General features: G+C 30.3%; 2 protein-coding genes across 4 annotated transcripts; both read left to right on the top strand.

Moving 5' to 3' along the window:
* Positions 1-4,048: 4,048 nt before the first annotated feature.
* LOC141529468 (uncharacterized) lies at positions 4,049-16,998 on the top strand. Of its 3 annotated transcripts, none has more exons than XM_074246003.1 (5): positions 4,049-4,886; positions 4,970-5,140; positions 5,218-5,354; positions 5,536-5,787; positions 16,903-16,998. In XM_074246003.1, exons 1-4 carry the CDS (start codon positions 4,804-4,806, stop codon positions 5,784-5,786), a joined length of 642 nt encoding a protein of 213 aa, XP_074102104.1. In that variant the 5' UTR covers positions 4,049-4,803; the 3' UTR covers position 5,787; positions 16,903-16,998. The 3 variants fall into 3 exon arrangements, with proteins under 3 accessions (XP_074102104.1, XP_074102106.1, XP_074102105.1); XM_074246005.1 differs by lacking the exon at positions 16,903-16,998 and adding an exon at positions 12,672-12,794; XM_074246004.1 differs by lacking the exon at positions 16,903-16,998 and adding an exon at positions 11,268-11,628.
* On the top strand, positions 15,912-19,245 carry LOC141529845 (juvenile hormone esterase-like). The gene is made up of 9 exons (XM_074246562.1): positions 15,912-15,941; positions 16,869-17,015; positions 17,079-17,367; positions 17,487-17,672; positions 17,735-17,937; positions 18,126-18,282; positions 18,352-18,672; positions 18,739-18,883; positions 18,945-19,245. Exons 1-9 carry the CDS (start codon positions 15,912-15,914, stop codon positions 19,105-19,107), a joined length of 1,641 nt encoding a protein of 546 aa, XP_074102663.1. The 3' UTR covers positions 19,108-19,245.
* Positions 19,246-22,478: the final 3,233 nt, after the last annotated feature.

Raw genomic sequence — 22,478 nt, 5'->3', positions numbered from 1 at the left:
GTTTATTTTATTCAATACTTGTGATAAAAATTTAATTTTTAAATTAAAATTTACTTTGATCTGTTGAAATTTATTTAATTAAAAAAGGCTATCAATTTTACAAACCATCGAACGGCGTGAATAATTACATTCCTTTATCAAAGGATTCAAAATTATTTTTGTTGATATTTATTATTAAACCGAAGTATGCGACTTTAATTAATCCAAATTTTTTTCCCATTCTAACAATAAGAATCTAAATAAAATGAACTATCACGTGTTTGTCCAGCAAGCAGAGCAAAGGAACAGCCGATTTTCTTTGTTCTTGATAGTATATTTGTGAGTTTAAGCTTTCAATCCTCAAAGCCACACATCTGTATACTCTTACCCCCTACTCAGTAAATTTCTCGGTCCTTTTATCAACAGCAGCTCATCTACTCTGCTCGGTGTTGAGAGCACCTAGTAGAGGTTAGTTATTCCCACACCTTCTTCCTTAATTAATTTTGACTATTTACTCTACTGATTCAAGCATAATATTTAGCCTGGAATTTTTTTGTTTTCTTTTTATTATATTATACGAAACTGAGACCACCAACTAAACTGAGGCTACTTTCACCTGGACGTTAAATGCTGCCCGAAATTATACTCGAGTCCATTCAATTAAGTTCCTTGCTCTGATGTTTTCACTGTCCGGTTAATTTCATAACTAAATGTATATTCTAATACTGTTATTATGATTATTATTTTTTTTTTTATTATTATTAGCTTACTCTCACACACACACGCTAATGAAATAAAGAAGGTAATTCTTTCAGCAGTGAAGTTTTAATTAGTTTCAGCCTTGTTAAAACTTTATAAAATAATTTATAAATAAAGTAATTTATTAATTAAACGTCATTGATTGATTGATGAATAAAGATAATTTAAATAAAAAACTTATAGTCCATAAATAATTGCTAATGTTGGTCTTCAAAAATAACTTGATTGAATACTTACATATGGAAAAAAAAGTGTTTTAATGAGGCACCGAATCAGGATGAGGATGAGAATCAAAATTTAATCATACTAATTGATACCATGTAGGGTATCATTTTTTTGTATGATCTATATACAATTTAATTATGAATTCAATTAATTTTAAAAACATTTTAATGCTGATAATGATAATAAATTACTTTTTTATTAATATACATTACCTATAAATTTTATCACTCTAGAGACAATTCAAACTCAAGAGCAATCCACCGGGAGAACTATCAAACCGGTCTCAGTCTGCAGTGTATTTTCTTTTGTAAATATAAATACGAATATAAATATAATTATAAATACTTAATATTGATTTCACGTGGTCAACTGGTGTTGCGGAATGAGAACTAAAGGATTAAAAAATCATGTGAGATTTCTACTTGTTCTAGATCTAAATTAGAAAATAACTTATCGATGTAGTAGTTCTATTTATTAGATGTCCCATTGGAATAAACACCACGAATAAAAGTATTTATGCGAGAGACTAAACTTTGGTTTTCACTCTCATAAAAAATTTATTCTTTTTACACCGGGTTAAATAAATATTATCTTAACATAACATTTCTTATAACAAGTTTCTATTTTTATTACTATGATAATATATGCTTTTAATTTCCGCGACGAATTTTTTTGTTTTTTACTCTCTTAAATTTACTCAATTAAATAAAATATATGTGTAATAGAAATTATAAACAAACAATTTAAATAATTATAATTAAATTCCTCAGCAGTGTTGAAGTGTACTATTACCCTAATGCGAGATATTAATATTGATTGTACTTGATAAAAGTACGTAGCAGAGCCGAAATAAGATGAAAAAAAAACCTTAAAAATTTTCAGTAGCACTGAAGAAGGCAAGAGTATAATCTAGTGAGTGTATATGTCATATACGTTGCGATCGATAGAGACATATATAGACTACTTACTCATTTTACTAAGTGATCGGATAACCACATACTCTCTTTCTCGGTCGGTACAGAGTATGCTTATCTACAAAAGAGTACACTCACTCCATGACCTTTAAAAAATAAATAAAACTAAAATTTAGCCATTAAGCCAATACTTCCCATCCCTTTTTTTATATTTCATTTTATATTAACTACTACACGTTTAATCATTTATAGTTAGAACTGATTAAATATGACGTCCTTGGGAATTAAACTAGATTTTTAATTAAAGCTTGAGGTTCATTTTTTTTATAAATACTTCAACTTGTTCTTCAATTACTCAGAAAGTGCTTAGTACTCTAATATTAAACTTCAGTTTTCAAAGTACGAATTATCAAAGGATATTCCTGCGGTCAGTAATCGTTAAAAATAATTATTAAAATAACTAAATTTAATAAAAAAAATTGCCAATAAAAATCTTTCTGTACTTGATTGAAATTTAAATCAATAACATTGCGCGAATAATCGACAATGCGGTTTATTTAAATCTGCTAACCAGCGTAACACACCAATTATTATTATTTATCATTGTGAATTGATTATTAATGTAAAAATTGTTACTGTTACTCTTGTGTGAAAGGGAATAAAAAAGGTAAGCTTTATTAACTAACGAATTGATAAAATTTTCGAGCGTATTTGTGTTTGAATAACATAAATATAGTTAAAATTAATAAAAATATTTAGATATGCAAAATATTGAATCGTAGAATATTTAATGACGCAGCAGAGGTCAGACACGGTTCTTGATTTTATTTTTTTATTAATCCAGTAGAGCAGAGTCTCTGTTATTGAATAAACGTACATTTTCCTAGTGGTTTATTCTCCTTTCCGCTCTGGGCGCTCGGGTTTGTCTTCGTTTTATCAACGGTTAGAACACCGCGAACCGACGTCGAGACGGCTTATTTATTTTTGCCAGTTGGACGCGTCCGGTTTCGTGGACCGCTCTTGCAGAAGGCTTGCGGTCAATTAGTGTCCCGTGGGATTTTAAAATAAACACTCGTTACTGGTACTTGAAACAAAAAGCACGGGTTTAATTAGATGAGCTTCAACGAGTTTGAATAACTTGAGTTATATTTTTAGTGCACACACTCCCCGACTATTTGATTTTATTTATTCATTATTATTTTTTTTATTTCGTCATTATTATTACTATTAATATTAACTAACCATCTTTATCATCCGTACGCTAATTTAAAATTTTCTTTAATTAACTGGATGCCGACTTCAGTATTTACTTTTTTTTTTTTTTTTTAACTTATTTCGTTGTACTAATTAAAGTAATTTTTTAGCAGCAGTAATTAAAAATTTTTGTCTGTCGTATTTTTGTTAAATAGAAATATGTAATGTAAATTACAGGGCCTTGGAATATCGATTAGATTCAGAGAAAATAGTGTGTCATTTGACAAAAAAATAATTAAATGCGTATGCTTCATATCTTGCGAGAAAGTTCTCTCAATCTATTCTCATTTGCACTTTTTTTATTTCGTTTTCATCTCAACCAGACACTTGTTACTTTTACTTATTAATTTATCTTAAGAATCTTAAAAAAACAAGTTTGAATTTAATAAACAACCAAGTAGATAAATAATTCACTATCATTTAATAGTTAGATTACTTTTTACAAGTATTTATTATGAATATTAAACTGGATTATGATGAAGCAAAAAATAATAAACAGTAATCACTTTAATTAAAGTAACCCAAGCAGCACAAAAAATGTTGACTTTTGGGAAGTTTTTATCCAAGAAGAAATCGAAAATTATATTTAAGACGATTTTAAGATAAATTTATTTAATGTATTTTTTTTAATTTTTTGGAAAAATTTATTTAAAAAGTAACAATATTAAAAATTGAAAAAAAAATTATATTTCAAATTACATAAAAACTTATTAAATTAAATTTAAGCATTCTAAATTGTTTAAAAATTTTTAGACTGTCTTGAATTCTTTAGAATATTCTAAAATTTTATAAAAAGTTATTTCAATACTTAAAACTGCCAAATTTTCTGAATAATTAAAAATTTACAAATTTTAATTGTAATTAATTTTTTTTATCAAAAAAAAATTTCAAGCCTCAGCTAATAAAAATAAATTTAAATAAAAAAGAATCATAAATAGAAAAAATGAGCTAATTTAGAAAACTACCAGCTGTGATCATTAGAGTAGTAAAAAAAAACATAAATGGTAATGAAAATCATAACAATAAAGTTCACTGTGCCAGTATGCCGGATCACCATGACACTGACAGCGACTGATTACATACAAACATGTTACTCTTTATTCCAGACAGTGATTACTGCCTACTTACATGCTTGAAACAATAATTCTAAATAACAAATTATAAATTATAAATACGAACATAATACAAGCATGCATAAAAATCAACAAACTTTTCCAATCATAATCATTAGAATGTAAAATATAAATAAATAAATAGATATAGGAGCTACTCACCATTAAAGCCGAGCAAGAAGGCATTGTCCCAATAAAAAGACTAGACAGTTAATCTGAGCTGTCTAAGACAATCAAATTAAATGTTAACTTTGATTTTAATTTATTCATGTTTTTTTATCATTGTCAGGATAATTTAGCAATATATCCAGTTTGGTCGAATATAGTTAACTGTAGCTCGAGTAGTTTTAGCAAAAAGAAAAGAAAACTAACTAGAAGTGAGAGCGAGCTACGGGATATAAAGAGTATCGTGATGTACAGCTATTCTCAGTTGTATATTGCAAGCTACAAGTGAACTAGTGATGTTATTGACGTATTACTCGTTATAGTATGTTTACTCGGTCCACTTCTGTTTAATTTTTTATATAATATTCATAGTAATAAATGTGCATATTACAGTGATGATATCTATTTGCAATTCACAGCTGTTATTGTTAATTATTTTATTGTTTACAACCACATCTCAGGCTATTTTTTTTAATTAGTACGTTCAAATATCAGAATTTTTAATTTTTATTGAATTACACTTACTTGATTGATGATTTATTTATATTTATTATATTCTAGTCCTAAAAATGTATTGATGGATTTTTTCGAGACATTACGGGAAAAGAAGGAGTTAAAAAAAGAATTACCGTCAGACATTCATCACTATCATATTCATTACTATCCTGTTTACATGCATTCGCCGAAAGCTATTAAAGCGCCTGATAAAAGTGAATTGGAAAATTTACACACGTATGTTTATTTAGTTTTTTTTTTTTTTTTTTTGAAAGACGCTCAAAATAACATTATTTTTAAATTTAAATTTCAAGAAATAAATTGGAACAACTTGGATGGAGTAATCAAGAATACAAAAATGTTCCTGAACCAAAGCTTCATCATCTTTTGGGCTTAGATGGTCTGACATCTGGTCTGGGACATCGGCCTTGGTGGGATGAAAATACTGTAGGCAAGTACCAATTATTTATTGATTTATTTTAAACATATTGATATTGATTATTTTTTATAAAAATTAATTTTTAATTTATATTAAAATGAAATCTAGTGAATTTAAGATTTTGCGCTTTTAACTTTGATTATTTTTTTTTATATAAATTATTTATTTATCTGTTGAATAATCAATATCATAGATCGTCATGAAGAATCTAAAGGAATAGTTGTTCAAGTACCGCTGAACCAGCAAATAATTGTACAGCAGCCGAAAGAAGAAGAAAAAGTTAATCCTCTAGTAGCGTTCTTCCGAAAGTTGAAGCACATAAAGAATTCAATTTTCAGCCACCACTCAGATAAAAAAGAAGAGGATGAGGAGGAACACAAGGATCATAAAATAAGCACTGTTTTTGTTTATACTCATCCCAGTAAACACGGACATTATCCATGAGGTACTATTACAAATTAATGTACATATAAAATTTAAAAAATTATCATTATTTATTATTATTGTTTATAAAAAAAAAAAAAATAAATATTAAACACGGGGCACAAAATGGATGACAAACTAAATGACTGCCTGGCTGTGCTTGAGCATAAATAATAGAACAACGCTCCTGTATTTATTTATTCAAAGACATTTTTTTTTATTCAAAAAAATTATTTATTTATTAAATTTTTAATTTTTATTTTCATTCATTATCAAATCAAGTAGATAACTCATTGATTTATAAATTGATGACTCGGTTTTGACAAAAAAAGATTCAATTTATAAGCGATTGAATTTTAAAGTCAGGTAAAAAAATTAAAAATTAAAAAATCTCTGATTTAAAAGTTAAAATAATCCATTAGCTTTCAACAAATAGGAATATTTGAGGAGTTTAGAGTTGTTTAGTGGAAAAGATGTTTTTTTGAGCTCAGGAAAATCGGATTTCCATGAAATCCTAAAAGGATAAGTATCCAGAGGGACACTCGTGACAAACGCAAATGTCCACGGACAGAGCTTGGAAAAGCGGTTGGAAAAAAATAAAATAGAGTGTACGTATAGTAGTAATAGGATATACATATTTATATTTATATATATATAGTTTATATTATAAGTATAAAAAGAGAACACGGCATAAATATGGTACAAGCGGAGTTATTTAAGGAGCTATTACATTTTTATGGCTCAGATGACGCATGGTCCTAGCATCAGTGGCGTACCATGTCGTGGCATGAGTACATATTATATAGGTTAACGTGGTGCGGTATACCAGAAGCTATTCCCCAGAACGCCTTTATAAAAGCGCACGAAATATCTTTAGCACGATTTGCTTTGTCGTTTAAATCTTGATCCACTCTCTTTCTTCTGTCTTTCTGTCTCTTATCTTACGAGCATTACATTTGTTCATTTTATTTATCATTTATTTTCCCCATTAAAATAAATTTTATTGTGCCACGAGATACTTTTTTATTTGGCCTAAAGTTTTTTTAAACATAGGCCCGATTATTTACTGCGACAATGTACTACACGTGGGAGTCTGATTTTTAGAGGGGCATAAATATCCAGGTGTCTGTTATATGCTCTTAGAAATGACAAGTGATGACACGTCTAAAACAGAATAGTACCTGTAGTGCAACAACAACAACAACAATTCACTTTTATTTTTTGGTTTCTGTTGTGTGGTGTGGTCGCTGTTTTGTCAAAGTTTACTCCCTCTTTTAAATATACACCCATGACCACAACGAGACGTCGTTCTTTACAATTTTGGTGGCAAACTGTTAAATCGGTCTAGCTTTTATTTTTGGCTGACCATTTCATTCATATAAAAAAAGTTTTTACTATGTTACATTTACTGTAAATTTAATTGTTCGAGTATATAAAACTTTTTTATTAATTATTTTTAATTAAAATCATTTATTTTATTTCTTAAAGGTATTTTTTGTACTCTAGCTAGATCTATTTTAATTGTTCACCAAATTAAAAAATTCATAAACCAAGTAGTCAACACAATATTTTGCAAATATCGTAATAAAAAAACGAATGGTCATATTATATTATAGAAATGAGTGAATAAAAGTACTTATTAATACAGATTATTTTTTTTTTTTAACAAGAGTTATAAATACTAGTTTTATTTCCACATTATAACAAGAAAATTCATTATTTGATCATGATATTTTGAGAAATATTCTCAGAGTTTCGCTGGCTTTTATAAATTTAATTTGCTCTTTTATTTGTAATTTTTTGACGAGTACTTAAGTAAAGTCCAGAAGTTAGTAAGCTGGCAATTAGTTGATATAGAATTTAAAATGAATGTCTGAATAAATCTCGACATTGGTACGAAAAATGGCTTATTACAAAAAGCATGTAAAGAATGAAAGCCAAAATGGATGTTGACGTCACACGGATCTATTATAAATTACACAAAAAAAAAAAAAATAACTCTCCAGGAGCTTTCACAGAGTAAATTTGAATTAATGAAATGAGTTGAAAGCATCACTTCCGAACTACATAAAAACGAACGAACAAACAGCAATAGCAATAACCAACGTCGGTTAAAACTTGTCCGTCACTTTGTCACCAGAATCCGTGTGTTTTCGTCGCGTATTAACTGTGGCTTGAACTTTAATTCTCGATTTTAGTAAATTCACCGTGCTCAGTATCGGAAACGCCGAGAGCGAGAGTGCAGAGTACCGTGTATGTACAGAGATAGAGACGCGTTAGAAAAATTTTATCCCGGTGTAGCTCAAGTGGTGTATAGTTACTCGTTACCCGTGCCAGGGTTTGGTGATTTAACCATCACGATAAAACCTAAAGTGAGCCGAATAGAGACCGAAATTGAGAAAGAGAATATCGTCGCTGGTCGCTCGGTTTGTGCGAATAATTAAAAAGTAAGGGATGAAAGGGAATCAGAAGGACCAAAGCTGCGGACGAGAGATCGGCCTGCTCGCCCGATGAAGGAAAGAACAAAATCTAATTAATTTCCGGCCGTGTATACGCTGCTCACATAAAACTCGCCGATAAAGAGAGCAGAGTCCTCGATAGTTTGCCAGAAAAAGATGAAGAAAGCCAAAAATAATAAAAAAGACATGTCCAGCTGGACTCGGGCAGTAAATGTTGTTTTAGGCTTTTATATCTGCAGACATCGCATTGCGAGTTAAAATTTTTCAGTTGTAGAATGAGATAGTTAAATAAAAATAAATGAGACAAGGAGCGATATAAAGTTTTCCACCGCCGGCTTTACTTCCATCACACACTACGGAATAGAACGAATTTAATTTTTTGTTCAGCGCCGCACACTCCGTTTACTCCCGCAATTAGAAACGAGCTTACGCTTGACGTACGAACACGCACGGAAATCAACGGTAGGTACTCTTCGCATTCGTTCTTTCGTCCTCTCTTCCTTTCTATTCCTCCTTCCTGTCATTCCTGTTTCGACGTTTCCATTTCGCCGATAAAATAGAAGAGCCGGCCCGGAGGATCTGACAATAAAAAATCTAAATAAAAATAAAAGAAGTAGAGGAAAAAAATTAAAAAAAAAAGTAGTTGCAAGGATTTCAATTCTTTTACTGTGGGCATGTATATTTGACGATGCGAAAAGCTTGCGGCTGCAATTACGTCTCGACGCTTTTTAACAATCAAACGTAATCATATATACCGAAATTTTATAATTTTTATTTTATTAATACTTTTATTTTTCTCCTCTGTCACAGCTTTTCAGTGTTTAATTTTTAAATTACTGAATTAAAAAATTAAGCAAGCTCAATTCAATTTTCTGTGAGATAAAAAAATATCTTGGAAGTTTTCCATTACAATAAATACTTTTAATTTATATAATTTTTAATCCACTAAAAATAAAACTGAGTCAAAATAAATTTTCCAGCGGGCTTTATTGAATTTATTTGATGCGCGCCAATAAAAAAAGATAAAATGTATGATAGCGGTCTGTGTACTTGGAGTGCAGTTTGTCACAAGAAGACAGACGATACAATGTCCTTGTAGATCGAGAGCAGGGGGGACAATGAGGATGAGGATGAGGATGAGGGCGGTTTCTCTCACCACCAACTTGGTAATCCACTTACCGTGACTCGATACCGGCGTCGTACTCTCTACAACTGTAAGATATATCTATAGATCGCATTAGGCCATTACTGCAAATTGTACCCAACTCCGGCTATCACTCGTGCTTTGATTAACATATTGCCTTGCACGGCAAAGGACCAAGTCCGTCTACTCTGCCGCTGTATACAATATACTCGACCATACCACGATTACTATTACTATTACTATTACTATTACTATTACTATTACTCTTACCATGACCACACTACTCAGTCCCACAGACATCACGTCATTTTAGACAAGTGGAAACCCGTGATTCAGTCAACAAGATGCCTGGATTACTATCCCTACATTTTAACTGATTGTTTCTGATACTACTACTGCCGGATTAGGGTCATAAGTAATTACTTGATTCGTCATTTTTGTTCATTTATTTTACCAGTAAAAATATAGACATGCATCCACAATATTTTTAAATAATAACAAAAATTAATCATAATAAAAATCTAATTTTCAATTAATGTTTGACAAGTTATTTTTTATGAAAAAATTAATTTTTAAATCATTTATTATTAGAAATTGAAAAAAAAAAAAAATGTTTAAATTTATTATATATTACTTTAGGCTAAATTATAATCGCAAATAATTTTTAAACTTGTCAACCATTTATAAATTATTGATTATTTTGAATTGTTGATATTTTTAACAGCTACATCATTTGAGGTTTATTAATTCTAGATAGATAAATTAGTAATATTTCTTGTAATTATTTTTTCATTCTTACTGAAAAAGACTTTTGTATTGTTTAATCTCTCGTCATAAAAAGAATAGATAAAATTTTTTATTTTTCATATTTAAAACTAATTCAAAAAGCAATTCTAGGTAATGCGAAACAATAACTCACGATAAATAGCCCGGGTACTATACTTTTGTCTAGCGATATTTTATTCAGTTCATAAAACGTGTTCCAATAACGTATCGCTTCGATACGTGCTTCAATTTTATCTGAGCGGTGTTTATTTATTTTTTTCTCTTGATTTTATTTCATTTTTTTAGCGATTCTCCGGTGTTTAGACCCATTGTTCTCTTCCTTGCCGTCTGTTGCTATTTACACGATTATTTATTCCGTTATATTAGTACTGGCACGTAATCCTGTCACTCACAAGCCAGTAAAAATTCACTGCCAATTAAATATAAATTTTCAAGTAATATGCATTACATATCATATGTTATTGCACGTCTTATAACGTGAGACGTGCACTTTTACGTTTTAAAAACTTCCTTTTATTCAATATGTTATATTTAATATAAAAAAATAGTTTCACAGAATCTACTAACAATCTGGTGACTTTCACTTAAGACTTTTTTCAAGGTGCTAACAAAGAGCGACACCCACACAGTCGTTGTAATGTCTGTGATACTACTTTAAGTGAAAGAGTGCAGTAAAATAAAGTAGACTAGAGTAGAGAAGAGTAGAGTTGTCTGGTAGCCAATCAACTAATGACCAACACCCTCCGAGTTCAACACACAACTTACCACAGAACTCGAGGATCTTATTCTTTTTACTCCTTTCACTACTCACTATCTTTAGGTATTTTTTGTTTATTATTTTTTACCCCGTTGTTTCCTCCCGCACAACGCGACCTTTCTTTCAGTCGCTTCTTTTACTTCCAAACAATTCCCAACCATCTAGGGAAATTATCTCAATACACTTTAGTAATAAATTTGAATCAAGCTCAAAAACACTCTAATTCATTTTAATTTATCTATTATTTCGGATAAAATTATTATTAATATCAATTTTAAACAAAAAATAAAAGGTGAAAAGTTTAGTTTAGTTAAATAAATATTAGTTTTTAATCTGAGAGAATTTTTCTAACGTAGGTGGTGAGCTGTAAAATAGTGGTAGGACTAAAAAGCTGTTTTATTATTTCGAATATAAACAACGTCCCAAAAGTAATATTGTCTAATGTGCTACTCTGTTATTATACATTATTCTGGAAGCAGTTAGATGTGGGACTTGGATGTCGGTACAAAAGAAGATAAAAAAAATACCAGTCATTATGTAAGCTGCAAAGTGTCTTGGGATTCACACATTTTTACTGTCTCGCTATTTGTAAAAGCTCAACGACATCATAAGTCTTATGTTTTCTGTTATTTATTCACTCTTCATAAACTCACATACTATACTTATACTTATATTAATATAAATGATGATATGTATTACAAATTCCAGCAGAAAGACTTTTTACAATTTAAAGAGTAATCCCACCAGCTATTATTTGATCAGCATTTTTAATTCCTTAATGTATAATGTATAATGTATAATGTATATTATGTAGAATAATTTAGATTTATTAAATAGAGTAAAAAGTATAAAGTATGATTATTTTTTAATAATTTATAAGTGTGAAATAAAATAATAAATATTGCATTAATTAATTGGACAAAAGAAGAGAATGGAGCCGATGAAATGAAATTCAATGGCAATTATTTATAGATCAAATTAAATTTATTTTTATTGAAAGGGGCATTGATATGTGGAACTGTGTATGATGTATTGATAATAATGAATAGGTGATGTATATCGACTCAATAAAATAATGTAAGATTTAATTGGATACAGAATTGATTGACATGATGGAATTGCAGTTGAACCAAATGTTCAATATGTAAATGTATATAGCCGGGTATTGATACGGATAGATGAAGGGATGGTTAAAGGGAGAGGAAGAGTTGAGGGATCAGCAAGGAGGGAAGAGAGCTATTGGGTGTTGTGTATTTTGAAATAGTGTATAGCTGAATTGAGTATAGTTGAAAAGCCAGCGGGTGAAAAAAGAGCCGCGTTTTTTATTCGGTTATTTTTGGTACATCGATGTCGAGTTGAACGTTGTTACATTGACGAGCTGTTCATCATTAGCCATCCAATTAGGCAGCTTGATTAATTATCGATAGTGAAGAAGTATATTGATGTTACTTGATATTGTGAAATTGATATTTCACTACCGATAATTATCGTTCTAACAATGTTTAAACTTCATCATAGTCTACACTACACAGCCATTATCATCTATGTTATTATTATTATTATTATTATTATTATTATTATTATTTTTATAATTATTATAGTCATCAAGTTAAATTTTAACTAATTAGTTTATTAATTATCTCAATCTTACAAATGATAAATATTTAAAGTATTTTAATGGCTAATTAAGCTCCTGAAGTAAATAATAAGCTAAAAATAAATTTATAACAGCGATCCTAATTACCATGATTGAATCTCAGATTTAAGATCAGACAATGATTGGTGGGGCGGGCATCCGTCAATTACTGGTGGCATTGGTCTCTGGCGCTATCTACATCGCAATTTCTCGGTTCCTTAAATCCTTTAGACCAAGCATAACAGCGGAGATAGATGCATCGATTAAGCATCCTTACACTGACCACCTGACCCTACGGTTTTCGTCGTATCGGACATTAGTATTCGGTAAAATAAATTTCCTTAATTGAGCATCTAGCGGGCGGCGATTTAATTCTGGTGGGTCTGATTATTTAAGTGTACCCGATTTATTCTCAATTTCACGAGCAAACTCATCCCCAGAATCTTCATCTCTTTTTGTCTTGCGTTCTATTCAAGTATGTAAAGCGTGTGTATGTGTATATATTTATTTATTTACTCATAGCCGTGGCTGTATAACGAGGAGAGAAGGAAGACAGAGACACTTAACTGGAAAAGGGACACGGGGATACAGGGAGTAGATAAAGAGTGTATAACGAAGGAATAAAAAATAAAATAAAGTGAGGAAGGAAAAGAATTCAGTGGTGAACTTGGGTGGAAGGTAACGAAGCTTTTTTTGCACCTCTTGAGATATCCTGTCCCTCAACCCAGTCTCAACCTCAGCCGTTGCATTAGAATGCCGTCCTGCCAATTTAGGACGCACGAGACCCGTATTGTGGTGTGCTCTCCTCTGCTCCTCTGTTATGTTGCGGTGTGTATATATAATAGAGGAGGAGTAAACGCAGACGCAGGCGCAGAAACGTTCAATTAATTAAAAACAAAACAGACCCGAGGACACGTCAATCTTATTTGACTCAGTGAAGGGACGAGAAGCAACAGCCAAAGAAAAAGGAGACAACGGTACAGCCGGAGGAATAAGGTCCTTGGTCCCTTGGTCCCTTGCTCCCTTGCTCTTTAAGGAGGGTTTTAGAAAGTTCAAGTGAATAAGACTTAATGAATAAAAGAGAGAGTAAGAATTACTTGTTACCGTGAATCCAAAATCTTTAATTATCTCTCTGTTTGTTGTCTGCTACTTCAATTTTTTATGGTATTTGTTAGGTTTATTTAAATTAAATTTATTGACAAGATAGAGACTAAAAAAAATCATTTCTAAATCATTTTACTCTCCTTTTAATGCAGAATGTTTAGGAAGAATTGTACGATAGAAAAAAAATTTTTTTTTACAATAATTTCCAGGTCTTATCCTAATTTTTTTATTTAGCAACTGCAATTAGGTAATTACAAATTGGAGCAGCGGAATTATTTATTTATTTTATTTTCGTAAAAGCAAAATAACAATTCAATTTGCTACTGATAATTAATAATTAAATCGGTGGATTTTTTTTAATTACTGCAGATGAAAGAGATTGAAGTGAACGAAAGGAATTTATTAATTAAGACAATTACAACTTTTAATATTTTTTGTTTAATTACTGAAATTTTAATTGAGAGTTAATTAACTTTTTATTAATTACTAGGATTGTTTAATCATTTATTTTTATTCTGATTGGAAAATAATTAAAACTGTTTCACAACTTAATTGATTTGATTGCCGATTTTGTGTGAACCGCATAATTAATTTTTTTCGCACTAATTTATCAGTGATGTTTACGTTTATAGTAACACACAGTATAGTGAAAAAATTTTGCACATTGAGTAAATTTGTATAAAAATTTTTTTAACGAAAATAAAAATATATGTATATTTTTAATGAAAACTTATGATACCTTAATTGGATATGCATACCTGACTCCGTCGTCTCGACTGATGCATATGATACTCTAATATATACTCTAATACACACATATTTATTTATAAAAAAACATAAGCTCGTCAGTAGGCTAATTAGTGCTACAATTTGAAAAGTTTCTTTACATAAAATATTTAAAACAACATACAAAATAATAATAATTTCTGCTCTTATAAATACACAAAGATTCAGTGTCGTTAAAAGTTTAATGAGTACACAATCAAAATAAATATTCTAGAGATATTCAATTAAATAAATAACGACATGCACTCGTAATCCATCAGCAGGTAACAAAAACGCAAACTATCTACCACGCAAATTGGAGTGTGTTTCAATTTAATTTTTCATAGACAAAATAATAGACAGAAGTTTAAATAATCACAATAACTTTCCAGTGTTTTTCAGAATGGCGATGTAAACATTTTATAATAAATCGGTCTTGTTACTTTAAAAAGTTTGTTTTTGCCTGGGGTCACCTCATTAGATCGCCGCCGCGTCGCTCCACGGTAATTAGAAGTTTTACTTCCTTTTTTTTCTTCGCCACGTTGTCAATTCTTTTCGTGTACATTCGTAACTCTTTTCCCCTCTTTCCCAGTACCTCTAAGTCCCAGTCTGGGACTACGTTTAGCTCCGTAATGATGTTGCTGGTTAGATATATATAATAGTCATAAGTATATTTAAAGCTCTTGTTACCGAGATTTATAATAGGATAATCATTTTTTTTTTTTTTTTTTTTTTTATAATTAATACAATTATTCTCTGATTCAGTCATAAAAAAAATTTTGAATGAATAAATAAAAATTATATTGTCACGAAGTGTTTTTTTTTTTTCCAAAAAAAATATTTTTTAACCTAAGAAATGTTCTTTTCAATGATATTTGTGGTGTGTCTTCTACTGCCGCCATCTTTTAGCATTTCGAAAAAACACAATCGATAATTAAATAATAAATTTATAAATTTATTCCAATTTCGTAAATTGTTAGTAAAATTAATAAAATAGTATGTTAAATAATTAAACAAGTTAAAAAATTCAAAAAAAATTTTTTTTCACAATTTTTGAAACATGATTTTTTGGTATTAAAAATAAAAATGGTAGAATAAGAGTAAAAATAAATAAAAGAAAGAATTAAGAGTCTGAAGCAATACAGAGAGCAAAGAAGTATCGAAAAGATGTGAAAGATGATCTGAGAGAGTGGGTAAAAGCGAGAGGAAGAACTGAGGGATGAAAGTGTGTAGAGGGTGAAACGCAAAAGGAGGTTTAGAGAAAGGGTGGAGTTTGCTAATTACGCGCGCTCTCTCTAATGAATAAGCTCTAATGAACCACTTTCTGTTAATTAAAGGCCGCCTCTATCCCTCCCCACTTGACGTCGGCCACCCTTTTCAAGCTCCCTTTCTCTCATTTCAGCGGCCCCGCAGCCCCGTTCACTCTCTTACCCTCTCAACCCCTTCCGTCTGACCGCATCCACCATCCAAAGGAGAAGGCTTAACGAAAAGAGCTATGGTACCGGTTATATTCAGCTTAATGTGTGTAAGTGTTTTTGTGCTTACGAACCTTTAATGAGTATGAGCCATGTGTGTGTTTAAATATCTCGGTATGTGTATGTGCATGAAAACTCAACACGCGTGCTTCGAAAAGCTGTTGCAAGTAAATATGAGTGCATGTGTAATTATTTATGGAGGCAACTAGACCTCAGTATATATGCGTTTCTATTTATTCGTTTTTCTTTCTTTTGATAGTATTATATACAGAAAGAGTGAGTAATTGAAATAACTGGATGGTGAATTTAGAGAAAAATAAATCAAGTTGAAGATTAAGTACGGTACTTATTTTTTTTATTGTTTTTTTTTTGTAACAAGATTCAGTGATTGTTTTTTTTTTTGATACTTATCATTAGTTATCGTTGCTTTTTACAAATTTCTTTAAAAAAAAAGGATGAGTTTTATTTTCTTACCAGAAATTCGGTACATAATTATTTGTTTATTAATCTATTATTTTTGTTTTATTTTTACTAAGATTTGATTAACACTTTTGATTTTTTTTTTATTATTAGTTAAAAACTGCTACTAGCACTGTTAATCCCAAATAATTTGAACTTATTACGAAATAATAATTGATGTTATTTATAAGCCGGGTCGTAAACTTTAATACTTTTCGGAAAATAAATAAATAAAGTCGTTAGTAAGACTGTAAAAAAATAAAATGTCAATGAACTTAGATAATTGAATATATAAAGAATTGTAAAGTTACCATTGATTTAGTTAGATTGGGTTTTTTTAAGTGTTATCGCTTTTTGACCGATCAGAAATATAAATAAATTGTAGAAAAAAATTTTTTGAGTAAAGAATACAAATGTTTTCTTTAGCCAAAACTGTTTCAGTCTTTGCAAACAAAATTTTAAAATCAAAAAAATTTTTTCTGTTCACGAATAAAAATACCCTTACTCACATTTCTCAGACAAGATTAATTTGTAAAAATCCTATAATTGAAGTGCAGCAAGGACTGCTGCGAGGAATCAAAGAAGATAATATCAATGGAAAAAGTTTTTTCGCATTTCGCGGTATTCCGTATGCGAAGCCACCAGTTGGAAAGTTACGATTCAAGGTTTGTATAGACAACACATTAATTTAAACTTTTGACACTGTAAAAATATAATTTAATGATTAGGATCCAGAACAAGTTGAACCGTGGTCTGGAATTAGAGATGCGATTAAATATGGCGAAAAATGCGCGCAAGTTATTTGGATCAACAGGAAAATAAGTGGAAAGGAAGATTGTTTGTATCTCAATATTTTCACAACGAAATTGAACCCAGAGGTACCGAGAGCTGTTATCGTTTGCATACACGGTGGAAATTTCATTTGTGGATCTGGCGATGATGACTTTTTTGGTCCAGATTATCTTGTGGAAAAAGACATCGTTGTATTAACTCTCAATTACCGGGTTGGAATTCTAGGTCGATTTGAATGTTTAATGTTAAAAATTTTTTACTCTTTAATTTTTTTTCTTGAAATGATAAATTTTGAAAATTTATTTTAGTAACTATGGATAAATTAATCAAAAAATTGGTCGCAGGTTTTCTGAACCTAGACGATGAAGAAGCATCCGGAAATCAAGGATTTAAAGACCAAGTAGAAGCTCTAAAGTGGCTGAAGCAGAATATTTCAAGATTCGGTGGGGATCCAAATAATATTACACTTTGGGGTTTGAGTGCAGGGAGTGCAGCCGTTCATTATTTAGCTCTTTCTCCACTTGCTCAAGGTTGTTAATAATCATTCTTATCAAATAGATCGAATCACTAATATCTATTTTTTTTTAATCAGGATTATTTCATAAAGTCATCATGCAAAGTGGCGTCGCTATCAATCCGTGGGCTCGTGCGCCGGATGACATGAAGGAAAAAGCTGAAAAAGTATCAGCGAAACTTGGAAACAAGGTCACTGATCCAAAAAAGTTGGTCGAATTTCTGCGAAAGGTCGACCTCTATGAGCTAATAAAAGTTCAGCAATCACTCTGTACATCGAAGGTATCCAAAATTCTGAGCAAGATCTGGAGAGCTCATCTGCACACAGAAAAAAAATTAATTTGAGTCAAGAAAACTCTTCGAAATAATTTTTTTGGTTCAAGAATTTTTCTGTTGACTCAAGTTATTTTTATATTTTTTTTTTCAGTGTATGATTTAATTTAGGCGAATAAATTAAATGATTGTTTTAGGACAGAATGTTTTTCATAAATTTCTTTGGGCCATCAGTAGATTCAAAATCGGAAAATCCATTTTTAAAAGTTCCAATAGAAGAAGCAGCTAAGACAGGCATCAAACTACCGTGTATTATCGGCCACGTTGCTGATGACGGAATGTTTAATCTTTGCGGTAAAGTTTTTTGATTAATGTATTAATGCAATGAGAGAGTGAGAAGATAAAGAACAGTTTTTGTTTCAGAAATTAAAAATGAAAATTATCGGGAAATAAATGATAATCAAGAAAAACTACTGATACATCCGCATTCAAAAAAAAATTTGGAAAACCTAAATATCACATACAAAGATTTGAAACAATTTTTCATGGGTGATAAAGAAATTTCACCGCGAAATATAAAAGATTATGTGAATTTAATTACTGCTACATACTTTGTGATTGATATTCAACGAGCAATTAGAATTCAATCCCAAATTACGGAGGTGCCGACTTATATGTACAAATTTGACTATTATTCTAAAAAGACATCTATTATGCAGAAAATACTACGAATTAATATAGAAGGTAAATTTTTTTTTTGGTAATAAAGAATAATAAATCAAATTAAAAGATTTTGTTTCTAATGATTAGGAACATGTCATATTGAAGACTTGCCTTATATATTTTATCCAAAATGGCTCACAAAATTTGGACTTAAACCTTACGCGCCCGACTCTATTGAGTTTTTGAACCACCAACGATTTTTGGATCTATGGAGTAATTTTGTCAAAACTGGGTACGTATTTCCGGCGAAATAAAAATTTTATCGATCAATTTAACAATGAATTTTTTGACAGTGATCCAACTCCAACAATATCTAAAATTCTTCCGTTTAAATGGCAACCAATCGATAATTCAACTGAATTCAATTGTTTGAAAATCTCAAAGGAGTTTTACATGACCAAAGAACCATTTATTCTTGATCAATTAGCGGAGAAAAATAAATTCAAGCTTCTTTGAATTAAGAGATTTATTTTCTGTGGAAGAAATTGATTATACTTACAGATGTATAATTAAATCTTATTTTAGACAGTTTCTTATCAGAAGAAAGTGACTGAATTGGAGTATATTAATTAAGGCGAAAGTGATTATGATTAATATTTGTAAATGTTTTGAAAGAAATAAAAAAATAAAAAAGTAAATGAATATAAATAGAATCCTTTAAAAGAGTATCATTGAAAGAACATTTCTAATAAATGTATATAAAAGTTTTTTTACGTCTAAGTATCTTATTTATTTTATATCTACGGCTTTTATAGATATGTTCTATTGATGGTGTGTGTAATACGCCGATAATTGACACGTATAAAACGAAGAAATGCCTTCCACCCATAAATTTAGTGATCTAACGAGGCATTTGCTATTCAAACAGAGTCTCATTTACTCATTCGCACTGAGCGATTATTTTTTGTAACCAATTTTACTGGTGCAACTTTATAATTGGCCGCGTTTTGCGCGGTCTCTGGAGCCATTCTACCGGAAAACATTGTGAGTGGACGACGGGAGCAGAGGAGCGGGAATGGAAAAACTTGAAGGAAAAGCGAGAAATTAAATGAGACGAGTAGTGGGGCTCGGGGTGAATATAATACATAATGGTTAAGTATATGTATACGTATAATATAAAAATAAAAAAGTATAATAATAAAAAGAGAGTGATTCACAGCGCGGTAATTATTAACTTCGTTCATTAGCTGAAATTGTTTAACGCACCTCCGGCCACTAGCTCATTTATGCGTGATATTCGCCTCGAGTAAAATACCCCAAGCTCGCCACTTTTTACTTAGACTTTGACTTTCGCTTATATTAACAAGCTTCTCTTTCGCTAATTAATCCAACGGGCTTTTGTAAACTACTCGAAATTTTCTAATGGTTTTAATTTCATTATTATTATTATTAACTTGTTAAATAAAGTATTATTTTACCAACTTTTTTACATATTGCTAATTATTGAATAATGATCTGCTTTATTAAAATAATGTGCAAACTTTTGTGACAGTTACATTTGGGTGATTAAATTATTCAATTCTATTGTAGTATTTAGGTTCAATTATTTTATGCTCCATTGAAACAAGTCATGACTTAAATTAATTAACAAAATCATGACAATAATTTTAGTTTTTTTTTTTTTTTTGAAAGAAAAAAAATAGTTGATCATCTTGATACAAATATTGAGGTCAAATATGGATGCATCAAATTCTCTGACGCTAATACATCTAATTCGACCTAAAAATAATTTTATTTTCTATTGAATCTTTTTTGCGGAAATACCACTAGACAATTATACTACTAGGTACAGTAGCATTTAAAGCAAGTAATATATTCCAGTATTGTTATTCGTAATAGCACTCCCCTTGCCACTCATTAGGGAATCCGTTTGGGAGTTTCTGTTTTTAAATGCTTTATATTTACAATTCAATTTGCTTTGTACTCGACTATAAATATATAAAACGGGAAACCCCCGCCTGAACAGGCAACAGCCGACGGTCAGCAATCGCCTCCTCGCCTTCTCCTATAAACTTCGTCACACAGCCACGTCTTTTTCTCGTTTACTGCTCACTTGTTTACTTCCACCCCAATCTCACTTGGCCACCGTTGATACTCCCACTCTCTTTCCCCTGAGCTTTCGACGAGCCAATTTAAATAGACAAACTCCGATGTTTAGTGTCTTCTTTTTATCAGCAAACGTTAGATTTTTATTTATTAAGTTATCAGCTTTTTTCACTTTCTTTCTACCCCACAAATCGATAAATTTATTTTTGCAGCTTCGTGAATATTAATAAGCAATATTAAATTATTAATTAGAAATTTATGCAAAAACTGACGAATAAAAAATTTAATTACATTAAAATAATTTGCTATAAAAAGGATTAAGTTTAAATGTAACGTTGGAAAAAATTCATTATGACTAAAATTTAATTTGAAGGTAGAAAATATTTATACTGTAATTTGCAAAATTAAAAATTGAAAGTATTAATTATTCAGTTGTTATACAGCGTATTTAAATATAACGTCAATTAGAAGTTCGGATAATAAAATTATTAATTTTTTAATGAAAATTAATTAAAAAATAATGAAAGTAAAAAATATTTAAAAAATAATTGAGTTGAAATAATGAATAATTAATAATTAATTTAAGTGAAAAAAAATATTAAAAATAAATGGATTAGTGAACATATGGATTAAATTAAATTTATATAGAGCATTAAAAAAGGAGTGAATTAAGTTATTTTAGTGAAAGATGGAGAAAAAAATGAGCGAACGGGGATGAGGTGCTCGGGGTGGATAAAAACAGTTCGGGGAGAAGCGCGATGAGGGGTAGGGGCCAGGGAGAGATGGATCAAGTGAAGAGAGAAATGGAAAGGAGAGTGGTCCCCCCGTAATCCTCTGATGGACGCATTTACTGATTACCTAAAGCCCCCTCGCGCCCCTTTAGAGCTTTTGCGTGTATTTCTTATACTATAGAGCCCACTGGCAGCTAGTGCTCTGAACTCCCAGGCATATCATGCTCGTAAATATCTCGAGAGCTTTTGTTGATTCCCTTATTTTCATGAATAAACTATAATTGAGAATAATATAAGCTGACTTTTGTTATTTCCAATCACAGCTACTCTTTTCCAATCATTTTTTAACCTCACTTTTACCTACACTGCAGACTACAGACTACAGAATACACTACTTAGTATTTTTTTTTATCTTGCACTTGCATTTAAATGTAAATGTCTTTTTTGCCGAGAAACTTCTCTGAAAGATGTTGCGGAGATTAATGAACCGTAACGGATTATTTATTACACCGATTAGCGCTCAATACTCGGCACTCGGTTCTCCTCTCGATGTACTGGTCTTCGCGGTTTCCTGTTTATTAATTTAATACAGTCGACATGATACTTCTCCCAACAGATAGCTCATCAGACTTACAATCATTTTACACGGACGATAAAATTTAAGTACTTTGGATCAACAACTGCGTAATAAGACTAATCTCTTTTATTTGGTAAGATCGAATTAATTTTTTATTGGAATTTTTTGAAATCGAGATCGAAAAAATAAGTAAACTTTTTTTTATTTTTAGAAAGTTAATAAGTTAAAAAAAAAATTATTCCAGTTGAAATATTAAAGTTGCGTAAACTTTATAAACTTACATAGGATATACTATTACCTAATAATGAAAATCTTCTTAGTTAACAATAGATAATCACTTAAGATTCTTAATCTGAGTTTAATAAGCCTCCAGTAAGTTTCTCGAACAAAAATATCGGAATAAAATTTCCAAAAGGTTACTGAATATTCTTGTATAATTAGAACATTTATCAAAATTAAAACAAATAAAGTAG

The sequence above is a fragment of the Cotesia typhae genome, unplaced genomic scaffold, assembly GCF_013202065.1.
Source record: "Cotesia typhae breed Kobodo isofemale line unplaced genomic scaffold, CoteBio_Ctyphae contig_48, whole genome shotgun sequence".
Classification (NCBI taxonomy): Eukaryota; Metazoa; Arthropoda; class Insecta; order Hymenoptera; family Braconidae; genus Cotesia; species Cotesia typhae.
The sequence above is the reverse complement of the archived record's forward strand: the minus strand, read 5'-3'. Positions and strand labels throughout refer to the sequence as shown.